Source organism: Oryzias latipes, chromosome 12 (assembly GCF_002234675.1).
Source record: "Oryzias latipes chromosome 12, ASM223467v1".
Classification (NCBI taxonomy): Eukaryota; Metazoa; Chordata; class Actinopteri; order Beloniformes; family Adrianichthyidae; genus Oryzias; species Oryzias latipes.
Genome location: NC_019870.2, coordinates 3,439,461 through 3,461,534, shown reverse-complemented (window position 1 = coordinate 3,461,534; position 22,074 = coordinate 3,439,461). Strand labels below are relative to the sequence as shown.

The window sequence follows — 22,074 nt, the reverse complement described above, 5'->3', positions numbered from 1 at the left end:
AATTCATGTTGGCGACACCAAATAGGTGCAACCAAGATGCACAATAATTTGAGATCACGCAGATGCACAACGCTGCACAGATCACCTGGTGTGAGACATATTTTTGTTTTTGCTCTAACATCACCTGTCAATCAAAACAAAAATATCACCATAAAGGGGCGGAAGCAAGACCCCAACCTGAGCGAACGCAGCTGGAAATTTAGTACTGAACTGACTGAAAGCTGCCCTACAGACTACAAAACAATGCATTATGGGACATGTGTCCTGATGGGTTTTGTAGTTCACTGATCAATTAAAATAATTTAAAATACCAACTGATTAAAAAAAGATTGCATACATTGCAAAACATTAAAATAATTATAAAAGATGTAATATCACAGATCATACTTAGGGGGAGAGGCAAATTAAAACTAAATTGAATGTTAAGGACAACTCCTAATTCCTGTTCGCCTTCATGCCCCCCCCCCCAGGGCGCTGGTTCATCTTAAACACGTCTATTGTTGCACTTTCCCCGCCTGTTTTAAATCGTGTTGTTGCTCGCACGTGTTTAATGCTAGAGCCCCGTTAGCTGTCACGCATGTAGGTGTGGCACATTTATGCTCCTCAGCTGACCATCTCCCGCAGGAGCGGTGTGCTGCCGTAGTAACAGCCGTGCATGATGAGAACCGTGGTTTGCTTCGCGAGTTTGAGACCCCTGCTATAGACTCTGGCACTGGTACCGTAGCCGCAGGTCGGAAGAATGAATCAATAGTTCACTTGCTCATAGCTCAGACGCACATATCAGGTTGTGATGATATTTGTCTCCGTTACCTTCCCACAGATGTTTACGCGCGCTCATTATCTCTAGGCCCCGCCCCTCCACATATTTTAGCCACTTACAGTGGCTTTCCCTATTCTTCTCACATGCATTGGCCGCCTCAGGCATCACTCAATGACACGCGAGTGTCAGTCGCACACTCTCAAATTTTGGTCGCAAAATGCGACCAAATGGTCGCAGTCTGGAGCCCTGTAATAGACATAATAGTAACAAATAAACAACAACAATAAAACTATTTATAAAACTATTTATCCGATTGGTAAATAGTCCTAAACTGTTGAAAAGTCTGTTTATCTGCGCTGTGCCACATTAGTAAGGGTGGTGCATTTGTGTGATGGGCAGCAGAACTGCACATGTAGGCTGTACACTTTATCAATTTGCCAAATCTTCTCTGCCAAGTTTCTGGTACCGCCACAAGTCGAGAAGAACTGTTCAACCAAACAGATTTTCCTTCCTTCTGGGTTGGGTTCTAATTCAGTGGCATTTGGATCGCTTTCCTCTGTTATTAACTTGTTCCGCTTTTGTCTCGTGAAAGATGTTCCAGTGTTTTTGTCCGTTTCTTTATTGTTTTTACCTCTGAGTTAGCTTCTTCTGGAGGTTTTCCTCTCCACAGACACCCAAATGTCGTCTCAGCACGCATATAACATTCTTTAGTTTTGTTTTTTAACCCTTTGACACCAAAGCTTCAGCTCCAGCTGACATTCTTTGGACTACTGTAACTCATCGACCGTATCATTTCAACAGATTCAGAAGCGGACAAAAGCAGCTTTGCGCTGAGATGCAACATGTTACAGAAATGATGTCCAATCGAAGAACTTCCAACATATTCTGATGCTGAGGTTAATATGCGACACATATAGTAGCATATTAGCACAAAGGCTACGTTCACACTGCAGGCTGAAACGACCCAATTCCGAATTTTTTGCCCCTAAGCGGCCCAATTCCGATCTTTTCATGACAGTCTGAATGACACAGATCCGATCTTTTCAATTGCGACCCAGGCCCCGTGGGTTTGCCGTCCTGATTCCGAATTGTAGCCGTTCTTTTCAATTGCGACCGCCGTCTGACCGGCCAGGCGACTTGATTCCGAACTGTACGTCATCGACACGCAACAAACGTCATCATTTTGCGTTGAAGTAGGCGGGAACGAGAACGTAAACATCAACCATGGTGGACGATGCTGCTGAGACCAGTCAGTGGAAGGGAAGCAGGTCACGGATTGGATTAATATTTGGGCTGATCGCTCTATTCAGGCCAAACTCCAGGGCTCTGATCGCAACTGGGCGGTTTTTGAAAAAATTTCCAGATAAATGGCAGAGCGTGGTGTTGAACCTTTCCCGCGATAACTTTTTTTTCTTTCTCCTTTCCCACCGTGCTCAAGCGCAGGGGACCCAGGCGATCCTCCTCCTCCTCCCTGTTCTGATCCTTAGATTCTCCAGAACAGGTTAATAAAGAGTCCATAGCATTTATTCTGGGGGAAACCTTCTTTTATTACCGTCCTCCGTAACACACAACATGAATGCGCGCACACACTGCCCCCCCCCCCCATTCTCTATCGCGGCACGCGCTTGCACACACGCGGGCGAGCGGCTCCAACACATACACATTTCCATTCCACAACAGTGGGTACAGACGATCCCGACTCCATTGCCTTCTTAAAATGAGAAGATTGTAATTGTGCTGCTCCTTCGTGAAAATAAATTTAATATTACAAAAAGAGCTCCGCTTTTGACAACACTGTTGTTGACATCTGCTCCGCAAACAAGTGACGTCGTTCACCGTTGAGTATTCTTCTGGCTTCTGCGCATGCGGGTCTCGTTTGGGTCGTGTCACGGTCACACTGGAGATCACAAAAGTTCGGATTTACTTGGAAATGTGAACGGTCTAGCAAACAATTCGGATTTTTTCAAAAAATCCGAATTGAGCATTAAGCCCTGCAGTGTGAACGTAGCCAAAGATGCCTTTGTCAGCCAATCAGTTGGAATTATGTTCTTAAGTAAACTTTTATAGAATCACAGTACAGTGTTCCCTCATTTATTCTGGGAGTTATGTTCCAAGAAATAGCCTGCGACAGGTTAAATCTACAAAGTAGGATAATAAATGTTTTAAGGCTGTAAAACTCCTCACTGCACACTTTCTACACTTTTCTCATTCAGGCATGAACACTTTCACACTTTTCTGGGACAAACATCTTGTTTAAACTTTCAAATTTCAAAAGATGTCGACTTTTATAGAATGACAAGAAGGATCTGATTGCAATTCAAGATCTATGTAAATTTGGCGAGCTGAATGCATTCTGTACAGGAGACATGTAGGGTGGACATAGATTGATTGACAATGCTCTACAGCCAATTAGGACGCAGAACACAATGCACAGTTAGAAAGAAAGAAATGAATCAGACAAATTGCAATGGAAAAAAAAACCTGTGAGACTGCGAAAGGTGACTCATGATATAGCGAAGCAACACTGTATTTCAAAGAACAGGCGATATTTTGTTATTGTCTGCAACAACTCTGATGTTAAAGAGTTAATGCAATCTGACTGTAAAGATTATTGCCAAAAAAAAAACCTACAGAGAGCTGAACCCCCTTGGAATGAATTAGACGAAACGGGATCATAACAATGAAACTCATTATTTAACATTTTGATCTAGAATTTTTGTTAATTTTCTTTCTAGGTTTAGCCCTTCCTCAGTTTGTCATTGGTGCATAAACTAAAAACACTTACCACAAGTATACGATTGTAATAAAATAATTGAACATAGACACGTTTTAAATCTATGACAAACTAGCAGCTGGTAGTTTTCTGTTGTTGAAGGGATCCATGTATTGACCAACAGTACAGTCGTGGCCAAAAGTTTTGAGAATTACATAAATATTGGAAATAACAGCAATTTGTATCTACTCCTTAGTATAGACTCCACCGTCTATTGTATCTACAAAAACAACTGAAACAAAGATTTAAAAGCAGTATAGCAGCAAACTTTTTGAAAACTAATATTTGTGTCACTCTCAAAACTTTTGGCCACGACTGTAGGTTCCCTTTTTTTGGTGCATCACAGAAAATCCTGATGCGTCTTTTAATACGGAACCTTTATAGCTACGTTACTCAAGACTTTTATAAGCAGAAAAATGGTCCCAAAGGTCATCTTTGTACATAAAGTATCAATATCTTCCATCTGGACTAGATAGGAATCAAAAACCTTCTTAAAATAAGGCTCTAAATGAGCTTGTAATGTTATTCGTTTTTATAAAAAACAGGCTGAATCCGATTTCTTTCCCTACCCCTACAGTTTCTACCTGCCCCTCCATTTGTAGGGGTATTTGGAGGGGTAGGGTTTTCCGAAATACAGCTGTTTCTCCCGCAAAGGAGAAGCGTTTTTCTTCATGTGGGTAAGCACAGCAGTCTATATTTAAATGCAAGTAATGACTTTTTGTTTTAGCATGACCTTTTTAAAGTTATAAAACCGATGTTTTTGTGTATTTTCGAGGGCGGATTTTCCGAATTTAAAGACACAATTTTCTATATCTGTTTGACGGGGTAAATTTAGGGGTAGGGGAAGAATTTGGATTTGGCCACAGACTCAGATTTGCTGTTTATACAGGTCTAAACTATTTGATTGTTTTTTTCTCCCCAGTATCACAAACACATCAACAAGTAAACAAACCCGGAAAGGTAGACACGTCCATCACCAATTGCTGCCCGGATGGTCCTAAAAGTGTTACAGAACCACACATTTTACCAAACATTGGCAGCATTAAAGGTTTCTGCTTTAGTGTTTCAGTCTCTCACTTCCTATTATTAGTTCATCAGGAGAACAGTTGCATAAAGTCTCTTATAATTCGATGATTTGAACAATTGTCTTCTGAGAATTCTTCTGTCAGTGACTCTGAGTTCTGTAGAGTCATCTGTACCAGCTACCAGCATCTGCTCCTGCACATGTGACATTTCACACCCCTGCTGTACACACCAGAGGGGTAAACAAATGATTTGTGAACGCACACAAGCCAACACTGAGCTGCGTCGACAGCGTGGCGGATGGTGAAGATCCTGCAGGGAGAGGCGGGTGGCTTTAATAATAAATGCTATCATTGATCCTGTCTGTGTGACAGAAGGGGCAGAACAGAGGAACAGCTGACAAACCGCTCTCACTGCAACCACACAAAACTCAACAACTAAATTAACATCTCTTCTATATTAAAACTAAAATCATTTAACAGAAAATTATGGTGTGTCTTCCTTGTTTCGCTGGTGCATTTTACCCTACAACTCATCCCTCCCAAAGGTGTTTAGTTACTTTCACTTTTATTAAAATTAACACCTTCGGCGGACAAAAAAAAACAAAGGAAATGTCCGCTTTTCAATTTCATTGTGTTGTTGAATGAAAGGCTTTACGTTCTGTCTGAGTTCATGGATAAATCAATTCACTCAAAGGCGTGCACCATACGTTCTCTGCTGCAGAGCAGGGCGGTGTATCTGTCTGTCCTGTGGCACATTGATACTCAATAGTTCACAAAAACACGTTTAAAGCGTGATAACGTTTCTTCACGGGACTGCAGCAATAATTACAGTATTGATCAATTCTAATTTGGTCAAAAGGTTGTTTCATATTCCTACAAACACAAGGACAACTTTGAAATAAAAATTGTAGTTCAAAAGACCTGCCTCCAGTTTTGTGGCTTGGACCAGACATCAGGCTAAAACAGGGACCAGTGGGGAGTTTGGACCTTTTAGTGGCAAAAGAGCAGGACTTTTTTCCTTTGATTGACAGGACCGCAGGGCTGGTGATGTGATCTGGACTGACGCTTGTTTCCATGGCGGTCATAGCTGTGAGTTTTCATCCTGTCAGCTCTGCAGTAGCCTCGGTGGTGCCCTTTTGATGGACGGGTGAACTCTTACGTAGGTTTTTCCACTGTAATTATCCACTCTTGCCTCATGTAACTGAAGTCAATCAAAAAAAAAAAAAGTTTGAGCCTTTCTGACCCCATCGCTGCTGCTGCTCCACCATCAGAGCAGCTTTTCCTTCTCTAGGTTTACTGTTATTCCTAATTCGTATTTAGTGAAAATGAACATCTGAGGTAGAAAATGATTGCTGATTAAGTCTTCGTGTGGCTCTGAGAGTCTGATAACTGGATCATCTGCTGCTCTTTTTTTTTTAAATCAAAGCATTCCCCAAGTTTCAAACAGAAACATGACTGCATGTTGCCTCACCAAACTGGTCCAGACAGCAGAGGTTCAAACTTGTCTTTTCCAGCATCTGAAACATTTTCTCTTGGTTTACTATTAAGAAACAAAAGAACTGACCAACTTTCCCAGCATGCATTTGTGATTTCTACACACAGACATCAGCAGCAGCATTTTTCCTTCAACCCAGTTTCATTCCTCCTGGTTTTTTAAATCTAACTGTCCCTGGTTTGTCCGTTTTTGGAGGCTGAAAGTATAAATTTGGAATCAAAACAATCAATGTACACTAGCACTAAATTGAGTATGAATCAGGCTAAATTTCTTAATTAAGATTCCTGAAGAACAAGCTGCAAAGTTTGGAAAGTTGTTCTGTCTGCATAATTACTAAACACTGTTTTAATAAACGTGCAAATGCTACAGCTGTGAGAGTTTCTTTGTTACATTTTTCTCTTCAAATCATCTTCATGTGATGTGATGGATTTTATCTTGGGGCGGCCGCGGTGCAGCGGTGGGGCGGTGGACCCATGATCGTAAGGTTACAGGTTTGATTCCCACCTTGCACACCCATGAGTCAAAGTGTCCTTAGGCAAGACACTGAACCCCACCTTGCCTCTGGTGGTAGGCGGGCGCCTGTGTTTGGCAGCGGAGCGACCACCAGTGTGTGAATGTGTGTGTGACTGTAAAGCGCTTTGGGCCTTCGAAAGAGGGTAGAAAGTGCTATATAAGTATACGCCATTTACCATCTTTGAAGAAGAAAAAAAAAGCCTGAAAAGTTGAAAGGCCTCCTATTTCTAAGGTTCATTCACATGTTTGTCATTCTGCAAGAAGATTCTCCTCTGGCTGTAAATGAAACATCACATGTTGCATAAACTATGGCTATATCTGAATTCCCACCCTGGTCCCTTAACTACTAAAAAACTTTATAGTGTGGCACCATGGACTCCCCTGGATTTTAAAAGCAATTTGGACATTGTGCTCACTATTTTTTTTAAACGACGGATTTGATGTCATCGATTTCACAAAGTTAAAATCTAATTGCTGTGAGCGTTTTGCGACTATTATTTATGAGTCCACTGTCTTCTGAAGACAAAAACATTGATGGATTATTTTAAAAATACATTTAAATACATGTTTTGGGCAAAAATTGTTCCGATACAAAGCATTGTGGTCTATGTTCGCTGATATAGTGAGCATCGATGCACACTAGTTTTTTCGCAGGGACTTGAGGGGAAATTTCAAGGGCACTGGATTTTGGAATTGTAGATTTAGACAGCACTACAAAATGGCAAACGCACTCTATATATATACTGTAAATATATATTGGGGCGGCTGTGGAGCAGTTGTAGGGCGGTCGACCTCTGATCGGAATATTGCAGGTTCGATTCCCACCTTGCCACCCATGTGTTGAAGTGTCCTTGGGCCACCTTGCCTCTGGTGGGATGTTGGTGCCAGTGAGCCGCCACCAGTGTGTGAATGTGTGTGTGAATGGGTGAATGGGTCTGTGACTGTAAAGCGCTTTGGGCCTTCGAAAAAGGTAGAAAAGCGCTATATAAGTAAACGCCATTTACCATGTATAAGTATATGCCGTATAGTGCACTCTATAGGGGTTAGGGTGGGAATTCGGACATGGGGTATAACACCAAGCAGATCAGGAAAGAAGATGATTGGTTCACAGCAACCGCACCTTTTAGTTTTACATTTGAATCCAATAGGCTACTTCCATGTTATTTTTCTGTAAATTGACAGACTAAGTCCACATTTCCATCTTTTTTTATCAACCAGCAGGTATGTTTCCACTCCCACATCATTAACATTCATGTCCAGGTTCAGGTGTGACATCATCGGTCTCAACAGAAAAGGAGCTCCTCATCAATGAAGCTGTTCATCAGCCGTCTATAGGCGCTTATACTTTGGCTCCAGTGCCTTCACCACACTGACCGGCATAAAGTCTGCACCACTTTGGAGATGGCTCAAAGTCTGCACCAATTAGAGAAGTGAATGGCAGTTAAATCATAACTGCTCTTTGGCTGCAGCATCAAAATCCTGCAGTTTTAAAGTCTCACTCCGGTCATCTTTTGATCCATTTTCAAAGCCTTCCCAGTGGTCTTCTAAATATGTTGATGCTGCTTTTATCCACAGTGAAGTTTTCTAGGACATAGTTTCTGCAGAACGACAGGAGTTGGTTAGAAATTTCCCTCCGAGCTGTGGATGGAATTGTTGGCGCTGAGTAAGCCTTCTCTCATTTCCCATCATCTCGCTATCTTACAGCCCCTCACACCCCCAACCTAACGTTACTGGTGTAACTAAAATGGTGAGCAATATTAGAGCTATCCAGCGGTACAGCTTAGATCGAGAGGAGGAAAACAAAGACATACATGGATCTATTTGCCTGCAAGTGGATTAATCTGAATGGACTGGAGCAGGGAGGTTGTAGCCCCACCCAGGCTCTTTCCTACACCAATACGATCTTTTCTTCTGCTCCTGATTCACAAAAATCTGAATAAAGAAATACTAAGAAATATAATTTTAAGCTTATTTTGTTATACATGTCCTCCATCATCATCAGATGAACATGTTAAAAACACCAAAAACCTCATTTTTATTGAGTGGGTCTTAAAAAGAGAAAAGCAGCTGTAAATGTAAGCACCTTTCCAACAGCCCAAGTCAGTAAGGTTTTATGACTTGTATTATGAAAGACAGGCGTTCAGGAAAATAAAGGTCATGCCTATTTCAGGGTGTCTAAAGTTACTAACAGAACAAAACCCCATAACAGAACCACCGAACCATGCTGCATGTTTGGGCCTTTTGGTGTGAGTTCAGGTTTGCGCCCTGAGGTCACAGACCCAAATCCAAGTGGAGTTTGTTTCTAAGCTTCACTGTGGAGAGCATTAGGAGGGCGCAGACCCGTGGACCGGCAGCTCCCGGCCTCCTCTGCTGATGAAAGCCAAAAAACAAAGGCCTCCTCCAGGGTGGCCGTCACCCTCCGCCCGCCGGTGAAGGTGTGCGCTGCGCCCGCGCGCCGCCACGGATTCGCTCTGTACCTTGACGCTGCTGTTGCTGGTCTGCGTCTCGGCCTCGATGCGGACGTGGGTTCGACCCCGGCAGGAGTTGTTGCGCGCGTGGCGGCTCTGGTAGGTGATGACGGAGGGGATGCTCTCGGCCGCATCAGTCTTGATGAAGAGCCCGTGCAGCGCGGTGGCGGTGCCCTGCGAGATGGTGGTGGTCTGGTGGGGGGAGTTGGATTCGTCCGAGTCCCGGCAGTAGATCACCCCGCTCTGAGAGACGTGGATGCTGGGAGCGCAGCCCATGCCTCAGCGCCGAGCCCACGCTTGGGTACCACCTTCCAGCCGCGAGCCGCTGCCGCTCAGTCCGCGCATCCGCGGCGGGATCCACGCGCTCTCCCCTCCGTTCGAGGACATGAAGGGAGGGGAAGGTGCGGTTGATCATGCGCTTCAATCCGGCTGCTCCTCAGCTCATCGCTCTCATATTGGGGACGCGGTGTTTTGGAGGCTGTAATCCACCCAGCCGACGGCCTGCGCCGCCCGTGACGCGGACTACTGAGCAAAAGTTAATAGCCTAAATGGACGAAACCCCCCGACAGCTCCTCGTCACGGCTATATCCGACTTCCGCGCGCATCCTCTCGCGTTTTCAGCCTGAAAGCGTCCCTGTGAGGCTTTTCCTGCGTCTCCTCATCAGCTCCTCCGCTGAAGGATCATTGGCTGCGGTTCATCTCTCTCTCTCCTCCCTCTCTGTTCATCACTGACATTGTTTCACTCCCAGCTCTGCAGCAGGTCCTCTCTAATCCCCCAGGAGGCCTGATCTGACCCCAGGGGTCATTTAAAGCTGGGCTGTGATGAATCAGATCCTGTCGGATGAAAACTCCCCTTACCGTCAATGTGCAGCCTAATGTTTAGTTAAGTGGTTGCATCTTTCTCCGTGGATAACTTAACTTTGGAACAAATATTGACATTTAGTCAGAAATAATTTTTAAATATGTTTGAAGACCCACTCTGATGAAAATTGTGCTTTTAACGTCTTGTGTCATTTTTCTCATGATGTTGGACATATATTAGGAAAATTAAGCCTAAAAATCCAATTTCTATGAAAAAAATCATATGATAAAATCATAAATCGGGAGAAGATGAAAAATATACTATTTAAAAAAAATATTATTTGTGACGTAGTCAAGCTTCCTGCTCCGCTCCATTCTGATGCATCCACTGTCAGACAAATAGATCCACGTTTGTCTTTGTTTTCTTCGTCTGAGCTGGAATCTGGATCTAGACTGTGCGGCTGGATCGATCCAATATTGCTTGCAATTGTTGTTGCAGCGCTAATGTTAGCTTGGGGTTGTGAGGGGCTGTAAGCCAGCAGGTGAGTGTGTAAACAGAGAGCTCTCAGAATGGATGACGGGAAGGAGGTTGGGGTTGCTCCGCAGCATCGGTTCTGCCCACAACTCTGAGGCGAATTTGTAATCAAGTCCTGCCGCTCTGCAGAAACTATGTCCTAGGAAATGACACTGTTTTTTGTTTTGATTTTTGCTGAAAACAGCTTCATCATAAATAAAAGTCTACTTAGAACTTTGACAAAACGTCTGGAGACATTTTTGTTATTTTTGACTGAACATATTCTATTTAAGTTTGTGTTGAGCAAAAGCTCAAAGTTAAAATGATTATATGATCCTATAAAAGTGTGCTAAAGTAAAAATATCGTTCTTTTAAACCTATTTCCAGTGGAACCAGCGAGTCGGTGCTGTTGTACATTTTTTTCTTTCATCATTTAACTACAAATACCAGCATCCAGATCTGTTCATTTATAAGAAACTTCTTTTAGATTTATTTTCCTTTTCCAATATTGAGATGAGCCCGTTTTTATGCTGTGTGTAAAAATATGTGTAAGATTCCAATCAAACATGGCAGCTCATTGTCGCTAAAAGTTACAAAAGCAGCTGATCACCAAACTTAACTTAGAAATCGAGTTGATGGCAAAATGGTTAAACTCTGTATTGGTGGTTGCCATAGCAACTTATGGTGCAAAGCACTGCGTCACTATAGAGCTCCACAGCTAAAATGCAGGCGTGTCTGTAGGTGCGCTGTAATTAGTGTCACATTTTGACGCTGGTGCAGAGCCTGGGTTACAAAACCATGAGTTTAATCACAATTTCGGTTGCAACGTTTGCATTGAATCAGTTGTGCTAATACTGGAGGATGGGTTTTTGACATAGATTCCTGTTTTTCAGCAGCACGTCCGTCACACGGTAACGCAAGACTTGTGTGAAAGAAAAAATGTCGATGATATTTTCAAGCGTCTGTGTCACAAACTGACTTTTTAGACTGTATCTCAGGGAAATCCATGTTTTGGCCAGAGTGATGAGGAATTTTGAAGGGTTGGAGACAATACGATTGGAAGTATCAAGTGCTTCACAAGAGGGATAAGGAGTGGATGGGTGGAAGTATGTCTATGACATCGACTGTATAGGTTAACTGGACAGAGTGACTCTTTCCCCCTGGTGTTTCAAACAGGAGGTACCTGCAGGCTCCAATAACCAAACATCCTATAATCTTCAAAGGAAAGATAAACAGCTGTTACTCATTCTACTGGTCAGAGGAACCATTCTAGCCCTCATACCTTTTTTAAAATCTTCTTGCTAATCCTCATTTTTTCACATCTGTCCTGTAGTTAAAGGTATTCAAGTTATAAACTGACCAATCAGATGTCTCAATAAAGGAAGGTGGAGTCTGCTGGCCGACACGTGTAATGTTCAAAACCTTTGACAGATTTCGTGTATTCCACTTTCAAGTGGTAGGGGTGTGCCCTCCCAAAAAGCTCACTCCTGATTGGTGAGCAAGGTTGCAATAGGGATTCAGACGGACTTGGACCAATCACTGCGTGCTGACAACGACTGGCTCCAACATGTCTGTATCGTGAAAAAAAGGCGACTGAATTGACTTCATTTAATTGGACACAGAGGTGCGCCGTTTACTGCGGGTGATGTCACACTTCAGTTCCCATGGTCAATGGTCTACAACCATGAGAATAAGATCGTAAACTACTGAGCAACAGGGGTATGCTGAACCCTGGTCCTCCCAAAGAACCTCTACCCCACTTTTTTTTGTGATCAACTAGAGCCTCCACTATCACCAACAAATGAATCAGGGGTGGTGGGTACCGGAGTTGGGCACTTGTGCCATAACATCCTGGCACAGGTTTTAGGGCTCATTAAAAGGTAATGCATTTAAAAACAGATTACAGCAACAACGTTTTGTCTCAAACCATTATTGGTTTTAGAGCCAGAAAGGAAGGAAAGTTTTGTGATGCGTTCGTGACCCATCAAACTACAGTTCTAAATCTCAGGCTAGGTTCGAGTCCACTCAATGCTAACCAGTTAGTGCACTGTATCACCATCTAAATCTATAATTCCAAAATCCAATGCCCTGGAAATTTCCCAGAAGTCTCTGGAAAAAAAAGTGTACAACTATGTTCATTAGATTGGCGAATACAGACCACTAATCGTTTGAACGATTGGTCACTGGAAAAAAATGTGTGTGCATTTTTTTACATAAATCATCCAAGTTTTCATCATCAAAAACAGTGAATTCATAAACATTCTTTGTAAAATGTTCTTATTTATTAGGTTTTTACTTCTGCAAATGGGTGACTTCATAAATAAAAATAATAAATTAGTGAGAATGGTGTCCGAATTGCATTTAAATCCAGGGAACCTGATAGTCCCACACTATATAGTCTTTTCAGAGTAGTAAAGGAATTCGGGTTTCAGTCTGGCATTCTGGGCACAAGTGCAAAAATTATTTTAACTCCATAAAATGTTAACACAAAACATGTCAGTTTTTTTTTTTTTTTAATATTCTGGTGTCGTATTTTTGTCTCCAATTAAAAAATGCTTCTCCAAGGTGCCAGAGCTTCAGAGCTTGAAATGCTAGGTCTGGCGTTTTCATCCAGGATTTTTGTTCACAAGTGAAAAAAGGATAAACAGTCCGCAGCGCCTGCAGTAACTGATCCAACCAGGGCCACGATCTCTGTGTGAGCCTGGAAAGCCCTCAGTGTCCGTCTGGGAGAACTAGAAGAGGTTCAGGAGTTCCTGCGGAGACTAACCCGACAGGTTTAGCTGATGGATAAATGGATGGATGGTTTAGCCTCACTAACATTAGAACAATTTGAAAACCAAAAAATATCTTCAACCATGTTAGCTTTTAGTTTTCATGAGGTCATCGGTGTCGTGCGCACATTTATACAAACTATAAGGTTTAAAAACATCAAATATAATTTTCTTCCCAACAGTAATAAGAAATACGACGTGGAAAAAGAAAAAAATCCACAAAGTTGTGCGTCGTAAATGAAGTCAGATGACGGCAGATATCCCGGGCTTGACAGTCACCGTGTCGCTGTATCCCTTGTTCTATCCTAGGCACTTTACCATTGGGAGTTGGGTCATCTAGACCCACTAGACAGTGCGCTGAACCTTTTTTCTTCAATGATTTGTGAACTTCACTGGTGTCCATGGATTACATGAAATCTCTCCACCTTTGTCATGGTAGGGAGAACACGTCAATGTAAGGGTGGGGTCATCTAAGATAGCACAAGGGTTAAACTAAAGACTGATAAATAACTTAAATGCAAATATCAATATTTAAAGAAAGACTCAGTCAAACGCACCCCTGTGGGGGGTTGACCCCTACGGGGGCTGCAGGCTTTTGAGGTGTCCAAGTTCCCTTGCTGCTCACGCGGCCACCTTATGAAAATGAAATGTACCATAATTGTGAGCAAGGTAAGCGTATTGCATAGTATTAATAACGTTAATGTAAGCTAGTCGCATTTGTGACGTACGGGTGATGCTGTCGTACGGAGTCCTTCCCCCACACCCTCGTCGTTAGTATAGCCCCTTACTGAGCGCAGGCAGATGCTGCACACAGGTGATTCGCAAGGGTCCATGAGAGTATAAAAAATGAGCAGGAACCTTTTTGTGGGGTCACCAAGCGGTTTACGAACATCTTGTGTGGGACACTGCACAGGTTAGCCCATATTCTTCCCGCAGACAGCTCCAAATGTAAGGCACAGGGTGGAACTGTCCCCTAATGGCTCACATAAATGAACACAATATGGAAGAAATCAAGACTGGAAGATAACAAATTGAAGAAACTGGACATTTTTGAAGACATCTTCAGGTCTATTGTTGATGTGAGGCCTGTCAACCAACCAGAGCTTATCCTGTATTTGTGCTCCTAATAAAACATAAAATCTACATCTTCAAATGAGGATCCATCTCTAAGGTACCACAGTCAGCACCTGGTTCTGAATCAAATCCAGAAGATTTCTGGAACCAAAACTTCCAGAATGATGCATTTAAGTCATTTTTGCTCTAAGAAAGCTGATACCACCTCCACTGAAACATAAAAAACTGAAACCGTGCTTCTTTTAGTGAGGCAATAAGGTCTTATCGGAAATTTTTAGTGTATGCTCTAAACCAACAAAGAGACAGGGAGACAAAAAATTTAGAGTGACATTCCATCACTAGTGTGAAAACTGTTGCTTAAAAGCAGAATTCTTCTTTGTTTTTAATCAAAAACTGTTGTCATTTGATTTTTATCAAAGTTCACAGTTACTTTTTGGTCATATTAAAAATGAAACAAAGTCAACACATCTTTTAGTAAATATGTGAGTAAACCAGAAAAAGTCCCAGCAAAAGCTGAATTTTTAAGAAGGAAAATTAAAAAAAGAAACAAAAACAGTTCAAAGAAAAGAGAAACATTCAGAGAATACATTTTATTTGCTGGATTTCACATTTTAGATTGGTCTAAAAAATATTAATGATAATAACTTTCAAAATTCAGTCACCTGGTTTTACAAAGAGTTTTTTCAGAAATTGTTCAAATGTCACCAAGTGTTAAATAACTATTTGTTATGTCTACAGTGCAACAACAGGCCTCAAAATGTAAAACAATTTCTTTAAATAAATAAAAAAGATGCACAAAAATGTGTTAATTGGGTATAAAGTTGTCCTACTAAGAAATCTTACTTTAAAAGAGAAATTCTAGTCACTAACACATGTTTTCTTAAACAAAGATTATTTGAAAACCTTTTTAATCTGATTATTTTTCTTGGAAGACAAGAATAAAACAGGTCTTTTTCTTTCTTAAGATCCAGGTTTTGCAGCGTAAACTCTCTTCATTCACTTTATTGTGCCTGAAATCAGAGGTTTGCAGTCATCTTTAAATAAAAAACGTTTTGCGCTCAGCCTTGTTGTTGTTGAGGGCGCCCCCTGGTGGCCGGTCCGTTTGCTCGTTAAGTTTCAACACGATAAAGAGAGAAAAGTTTGATGCTCAGTTTGGAGAGAAAATGTAAAAACCGTTTAATGGTTTAACGAACACGAATGAAAAAGCAAATAAAAGTTCATCAGGAGCAAATCCGTTTTGGTTTTGCTTTTTTATTAGACACTGAAATTCGTAAACAAAAATTAAAACTTATTTTTCATGAGTTTTAATAGTTTAAATCGTGTATTTTTTTATTATTATTCTGATTTTGTAAATGATTGGAGCTTCCAGTGTTTTTTTTTAACCCAGAAGATAAAAAAGGATTAGTAAAGATGGTTTCCCTCCTACCTTCAGAGCTCCGTTGGGGGGGAGCGCCGCTCCGCTCATGTCTCTGCAGCCGCCGAACCGCCTCCAATGGACCAGCAAACGGCTCGGCTCAGACCGGACCGGGACCGGGACCGGAAGCTGCCCTCTGGCCGCTTCAGGTGAGGCTCGGTGTCCGTGCGGCCCTAGTGTCCTCCTGAGCTCGGGATCATCCCACCAAACGGATGTCTGCCACGGAGACCCGAGTCTCCAACTCCAGTCATGCCACTGATCGATACATCCATCAATGATCATCCATCAGTGATCATCTATCGATGCATTTCCAACCAAAACAAACGTTTTACACGTGCCATCAAAGCTACAATGGAAAATGTAGGGTCCAGTGTTTCATGGGCAGACTTTCACTTTGGACAAACTATGAAAATTTTAATTGTTTTTATAAATAAATCGTTTCAATAATTCAACAATTTGTGTAATATGACCAAAAGGACAATTCCGTTTAGTGAGATACCCGCTTCTGACTGAAGATGGCGCCCTTTCCAAAGACTACAGCAATCTCCATGATCAGTTTGTTTGTTTGTTTTTAAAAGAAAAGAAAAGAAATTGCTGTGGCCACATGGCTGCAATAGTAAAGGCTGGTTTCTACTTGGAACAGTCACAGAACAACTTGATTTATCCTAAAGTGAGCCAGCAAAGATCTAAACTCTACAGTCTACCGCGACAAAAACCTCTAAAAGACGCTACGTTCACAGATCGTTAGGTTTTTAACGATGAAGGATGCTGTAGTCTTTTAGCAGACTAAAAGAAATCTACAAAAATGCAGATAAGGCACGGCGGAGGTGGTATGATGATGAGACGCTTCAAACAGAAAGCAATATTAAAGGTCGTTGCTGTTGCAAGCATAACGATTGCAGTGAACCAGCGGTCTCCCACCTCCTTCAGGCCGGTTTAACATCAGACATTATTTTCACAGACAGGCCTGTGCGAGGCTGAAGTCAGCGTCTTTCTGGGGGTTTTTTTTAGCTTCCCGTTTCTTTTAACGTTTGAGGGTCAACTTTATCTTCATCCCCTGTAAAATATCTGCAACTGCTTTCAACTTTATTTGTACTATTGACTGTAGCTGAGAACTGGACTGAGTGGGAGTGACGTCGCCCATAGAAAACGGTTTAATTCCAGCTCCAAACAAATGGAGTCGTATCAGTCGCCATTGTCCCACGATATGGACGCCGCCATTTGGAGCCAGGCGAGGTTAATAGCAGCGATTGGTCCCAGTCGGTCTGAGACAACGTTTCCATAGCAACTACTGTCACTAACCGGGCGGTGCAGCCGCTTTAAGGAAGTAAGCGTATGTTGTTGTTTTTTCCAGCACCCAAACAAGACGACTTGCATCAAAAGAGAGACAGATGTGGTGGAGACAATCCGGTTGTTTTCCCAAAATAAAACTTCTTTTAGTATCAGATTATAAATGCAATGAAGCGGTCGGTACCACTGTAAACATTAAGAAGATGCAATGGTGTCACTTCTGATCCTCTCAGTTTTTGACTCATCAAAAGGTTTCTGTCTGACAAAAGTCTAAATCCATCCCACACACATAAATCTATTTCTTCTTATATTAAATTGTTCCTTTTGTTCTTTATTTCCATTGTTAATTTTTCTTAATATACTGTAAAATATATATCTATTTGAGTTTAGTAAATTATTTCACTAGTGTAAAATGAAAAGCAGTTTATTTCCCCTCAGATGGGTCCACATATGCTTTTTTTCTTTCTTTCTTACATATTTACATTTATATGTCCTATCCAGCAGTAAAACTATTACAAATATAAAGTGAATAATTCCAAATGGTGTTTTTTGTTATGGAATTTACACACAAAAAAAGAGTAATCCTTAGTCTGTAAATGAGGATTTGGAGTTGTTTTCTTTTCTAAATCAGCCAGCAGGGGGCAGAGTAGCATCAGACTCACATCCTCTCTGCCACGTTGTCCCGAGACTGTTGGAGATGCAGAAAAGAGAAAAGATCTGCAATACACAAAATAAAACAAGGGACTGCAGCGCTTAAAATCCAAAATGAGTGATGGGGTTTGTGTAGACAAATAAACACTACTGACCTCCAAAAAAAGAAACTAAAGATGGATAAGTCCAAGACACAGACAACAAAATACTAAAATGTAAAGATGTTTAATTAAAATCTGCTATAAAGCCCAAATCGTCTTGTTTAGCACAAGTTTCTCGCCGTGTTTCAAATAAATGAATGTCAACAAAAACAGAAGTTTTCCTGGAAAATGCTTCAAAGTCTCCGAATCTGGACACACATTCATCCTGTTTATGTGGAAGCTGGATTTCCCTCGCTTCTGCTTCACCTGCAAGAATGTCCCGCGGTTATGACATCAGCAGGCCTTTGTTTCTCTAAACCTGAATTATGCACGCTTGCACTAAATCCCCTTTGCACAGCGCAGGCTTGTGTTACACTTTGATGCGTGAAGGAGGCTTTGGTGGGGGCTGTTGTTGACATGCATGTGCAGAAGGTGTGAGGTCCTCTCGCACCAGCAGGCTTTTCACTTCAGTCATCAGGTTTTACTAATCTGGGAAGAGATGTGTAAGGAGTTTGGAAAGAATACAGTTTTCAAACAAAGAGCCATTATGGAGTACTTAGCTAGAACCCCAAAAAGGTTCTAAATAATTAGATTGCACCAGGATGCCAACTCAGTGTGCATAAACACAAACAGGTTAGTTGTCGTTTTTCCTCCTGATGAGAAAATAAAGGGCCGCCATCAATTACCACCTTGTCATGGGGGGGTGAGGGTATCACTGAAGCAAATGTCCTTGTGAAAGACCCACCTGTATCGTTTTCTAGGACCGTTTCTGCAGAGCAGCAGGAGTTCATTACAAATTCGTCTCTGGGTTACTGGTGGGACCGTTGGCACAAAGCCCCCATGACCATCTCCTGCTAGCTTACAGCCCCTCACACCCCCGACCTAACATTAGCGGTGCAGCAAAAATGGCGAGCAATATTCGAGCTATCCAGCCGTACAGTTTGGATCCAGATTCCAGCTCAGACGAGGAAAACAAAGACGTAGAATGGATCTATTTGTCTGCAAGGGGATGCATCGGAATGGAGCGGAGCAGGAAGTTTGTGGCCCACCCAGCATAGTTTTTACATCACAAATACAAGCTTTTTTTAAATGGTATTTTCTGTCTGGGTATGGATTTTTCCACAGTGACCAGAACCCACCAAAACAAACAAACAAACAAAACATGTACAACAGAAGGACAGTACTTTATGGTAACTTTTTGTATTCTGTGTTTTGAAAACGAGAATGGCAGTACTCCTTACAAAACTAGTGTTATTTAAAGGGTTCAAAACAGTATTTCCAGCAACATAAAACATTTATATGCTTCTTTACATCTTCAGGGGTCACAACAGCAAATCAGTTTTTTCCATCTAACCCCATTTTCTGCATCCTCTACCCTCTGTGCTAGCCAAGGCATGTTACTGGTGGGAATGGGGTCATATGGACCCACAAGACAGCTAGACTTTTTTTTTCTCCAATGATTTTTGATTGTTACTGGCTTCCATGGCAAACATGAAATCTTGTCCACCTTTGTCATGGAAGGGATAGCATCAGTGTAAAGATGGGGTCATCTAGACGCCACCATCGGCTACCTTCATGTCTTCGTTTACTGCATCTCTCAACCTCCTCTTTGGTCTTCCTCAAGACCTCTTGCCTGGTAGCTCTAGACTAAGCATCATTTTGCCAATAGATTCATTAAAACAAAGAAGAAGAAGAAAATCAGCCATTGCATAACTTTTTTTTAAATTTTTAAAAATGATCTTCAATCAAACACATAAACTTTGAGCTCCTTAAGGCTCTTGAAAGAGCCATACCTGTATGAGCCCAACTACAGAACCAAACCAGGAACTAAGCAGAGCGAAATTACCTTTGGATCTTTTAAAAGTTTCTCTTTATATAAAAAAAAAAGTTTTTATTTCATTTTAAACTCTTAAATAATACCAATCTTTCTAACCCTTGTGCTATCTTGTGGTGTCCAGATGATCCCTCCCTTACATTGACGTGTTCTCCCTACCATGACAAAGGTGGATAAAGGTGGAAACATTTCATGTAATCCATGGACACCAGTGAAGATCACAAATCATTGAAGAAAAAAGGTTCAGGGCACTGTCTAGTGGGTCTAGATGACCCAACTCCCAACGTTAAGTCAAGAATTTTCCTCTGAAAAGGTCTAGCGTCCTGTTGATTCACTAAAAGACCGTGTTTCCTTATTTGTGAAACCAGCGCTATGGTAACCGCTTACAATGCACTTCACATCTCACATACTGAAACACAATATTGGTCCTTTTTTTTCATCGTTGTTTATATTTTCTTAGTCAACAGGCTTTTACCTCAAATGTATAACTTCTCAACTCTTAACTTATAAAATTATTGTGGCGTTGGGGGGATTCCGGCTGCCGCTGCTGCTGCGGCGGGGGTCTGGGTGTGGGGGTGGCTGGGCGCTCCTCCTCCTTATTTTCACATTCCACCATCCATTTTAGAAGAACATAAACACTCACCTGAGCACAGGTGTTAGCTCACCTTTGCACTTATAGTTTGCATGATTGAATGAATGAAATATTTCACACTAGTTGGTTTAAAGGCATAGGTATGCGTTCGTGAACACTATCTGTTTTGTGTACATGTTGACATGTGGACATTTTTGCAGCTAGCAGGTGTGTTGATAATATTTGAGTGTGTGTGGACAGGCCCCGCCCTTTTTGTACTACATTTGAACCGAACCGTAATGATAAACAACCAGTAAACCTGTCTGCTCTATGCTGCTTCATGGTCTTACCCCCCCCTTTCACTATCACCCCCCCCCCCCCCCCTCTGACAACCCTCCCTCTGCTTCCCTTCTTTCCTTTTCCGTTCGGTCCAACACCAAAGATTTTCAAACATGGTTGAAATGAATAAAGTTTGGCCTCAATTACAAAAGGGGTTTGTTCAGTCATACCTTTGGTTTGTCTGAAGATTAATAACCCCTCTTGTTAAAGTAAAATATGTCCAACACAAGAGGCCCTCAGCTCTCATCTGTCTGCCTAGCTGTTGGACAGGACAAGTTAAAAAAAAAAAAAAAAACTTATAAAATTATGCTTTTACTTTTGCAAAAAATCGACTCATAAATTCTACAAGTTCTACATTTTTTTCATAATTTCACATTATTTTGTAAAAATCAGTTTTCCTTTTTTTTAACTTTTACTCATAAAGCTACAACTTTAATCTTGTTAAATATGATTTTTTTTCATAATTTTACAATTTTAGTCTTGTAAAAATCATAGTTTTATAAAATAATGTTTACTACTTCTTATCGTAATTTTTTAAAACTTTTTTATTCATTAAGTTACAACTTTAATCTTGTAAAATTATCATTTCTTTTTTCTCATAATTTTAGGATTTTTAAAAATTATTTTAGCACTTTTTTTCTCCTCTGTCTATGTTTGACTTTTTTCCTCATAATGTTACTACATTATTGTCATATTTATTTTTATAGAGGCCTAATACTTCATCAAACCAGGAACTAGTCATAGCAACATTCTTAACTTATAAGATAATTACTTTTATCTTTGTTTTAAAAGGTTAAAAAACATTTTAATTCGTCTAAAAGAGCTAAGTGCTTACGGCTAACTCAAATCACATCGATAAGAGCTACAATTGTATCAAATTAGGAAGTAATTGGAGCAACAAAAAAAAATCCTTTAAATTCATTTAAAACTCTTTTAAAACAACAAGATAGCTTGTCTTATACCATTTTAAAGACTACATTTAACCTTTCAAAGGGCCAAATTGTAACGGCTAACTCACCGGATCTTGTTGTTGACAGCCGGAAATGACTTCCTGTTCCTGACCAGCAGTCGCCATTTTTATCTTTAAAGACAGGAACGTCAAAGTAAACTCTTACCGGAACATCTCTTTTGTTTTTGTTTTTCGTTCTATATGTCTTTTGCCACTAATAATCCGACTATAGTAAACGGCGAGCTTTAAATGTTGCAGCTAAAATGTACTGAAAATGATCAGAAATACCGCACGTTTGCGGTGCATTCACCAAAACTCGGAATTTGGAATGTTAAAAAAGTACTCTTTTTTTTCTTTTTCTTTTCGTATTGATGTACCAAAAATAAAATAATCAATATAAAAATACTTGATATTACTCAAATTTGTTGTGGAAAACGGTATAAAAGCTTTGATTTTGTTTAATATTAAAAATGTCGGTGTTCAGATTGGAATAAAAAGAAGGAGAGTAACAAAATTAAATCTGTACTTGAAGGCCACTACATACAATTTGCACATATTGCACGAATGAATATCGGTCATACATAAATGCAGGTGGAAAAAGTGTGGTTTGTACATTAAGTCTTAACAAATGTATCACAAATGAACAACGTTAAAACCATGGTAGAAGTAGCAAAGAAGACAAGTAAATCAGC

The 22,074-nt window shown here is 41.0% G+C and overlaps 1 protein-coding gene across 3 annotated transcripts in view; it reads right to left on the bottom strand.

Annotated features, from left to right (window-relative positions):
- Positions 1-21,627, bottom strand: part of pde8b (phosphodiesterase 8B) — a 57,298-nt gene extending 35,671 nt beyond the window's left edge. The window contains exon 1 of one of the 3 annotated variants that reach the window (XM_020707479.2): positions 21,452-21,627. In XM_020707479.2, the coding sequence (XP_020563138.1) occupies positions 21,452-21,508 (57 nt within the window). In that variant the 5' untranslated portion in view covers positions 21,509-21,627. Of the gene's footprint in view, positions 1-9,043; positions 9,777-15,620; positions 16,116-21,451 lie in introns of those variants that run through there. The other 2 variants (XM_011481456.3, XM_011481455.3) reach the window with 2 other exon arrangements.
- Between the last annotated feature and the right edge of the window lie 447 nt (positions 21,628-22,074).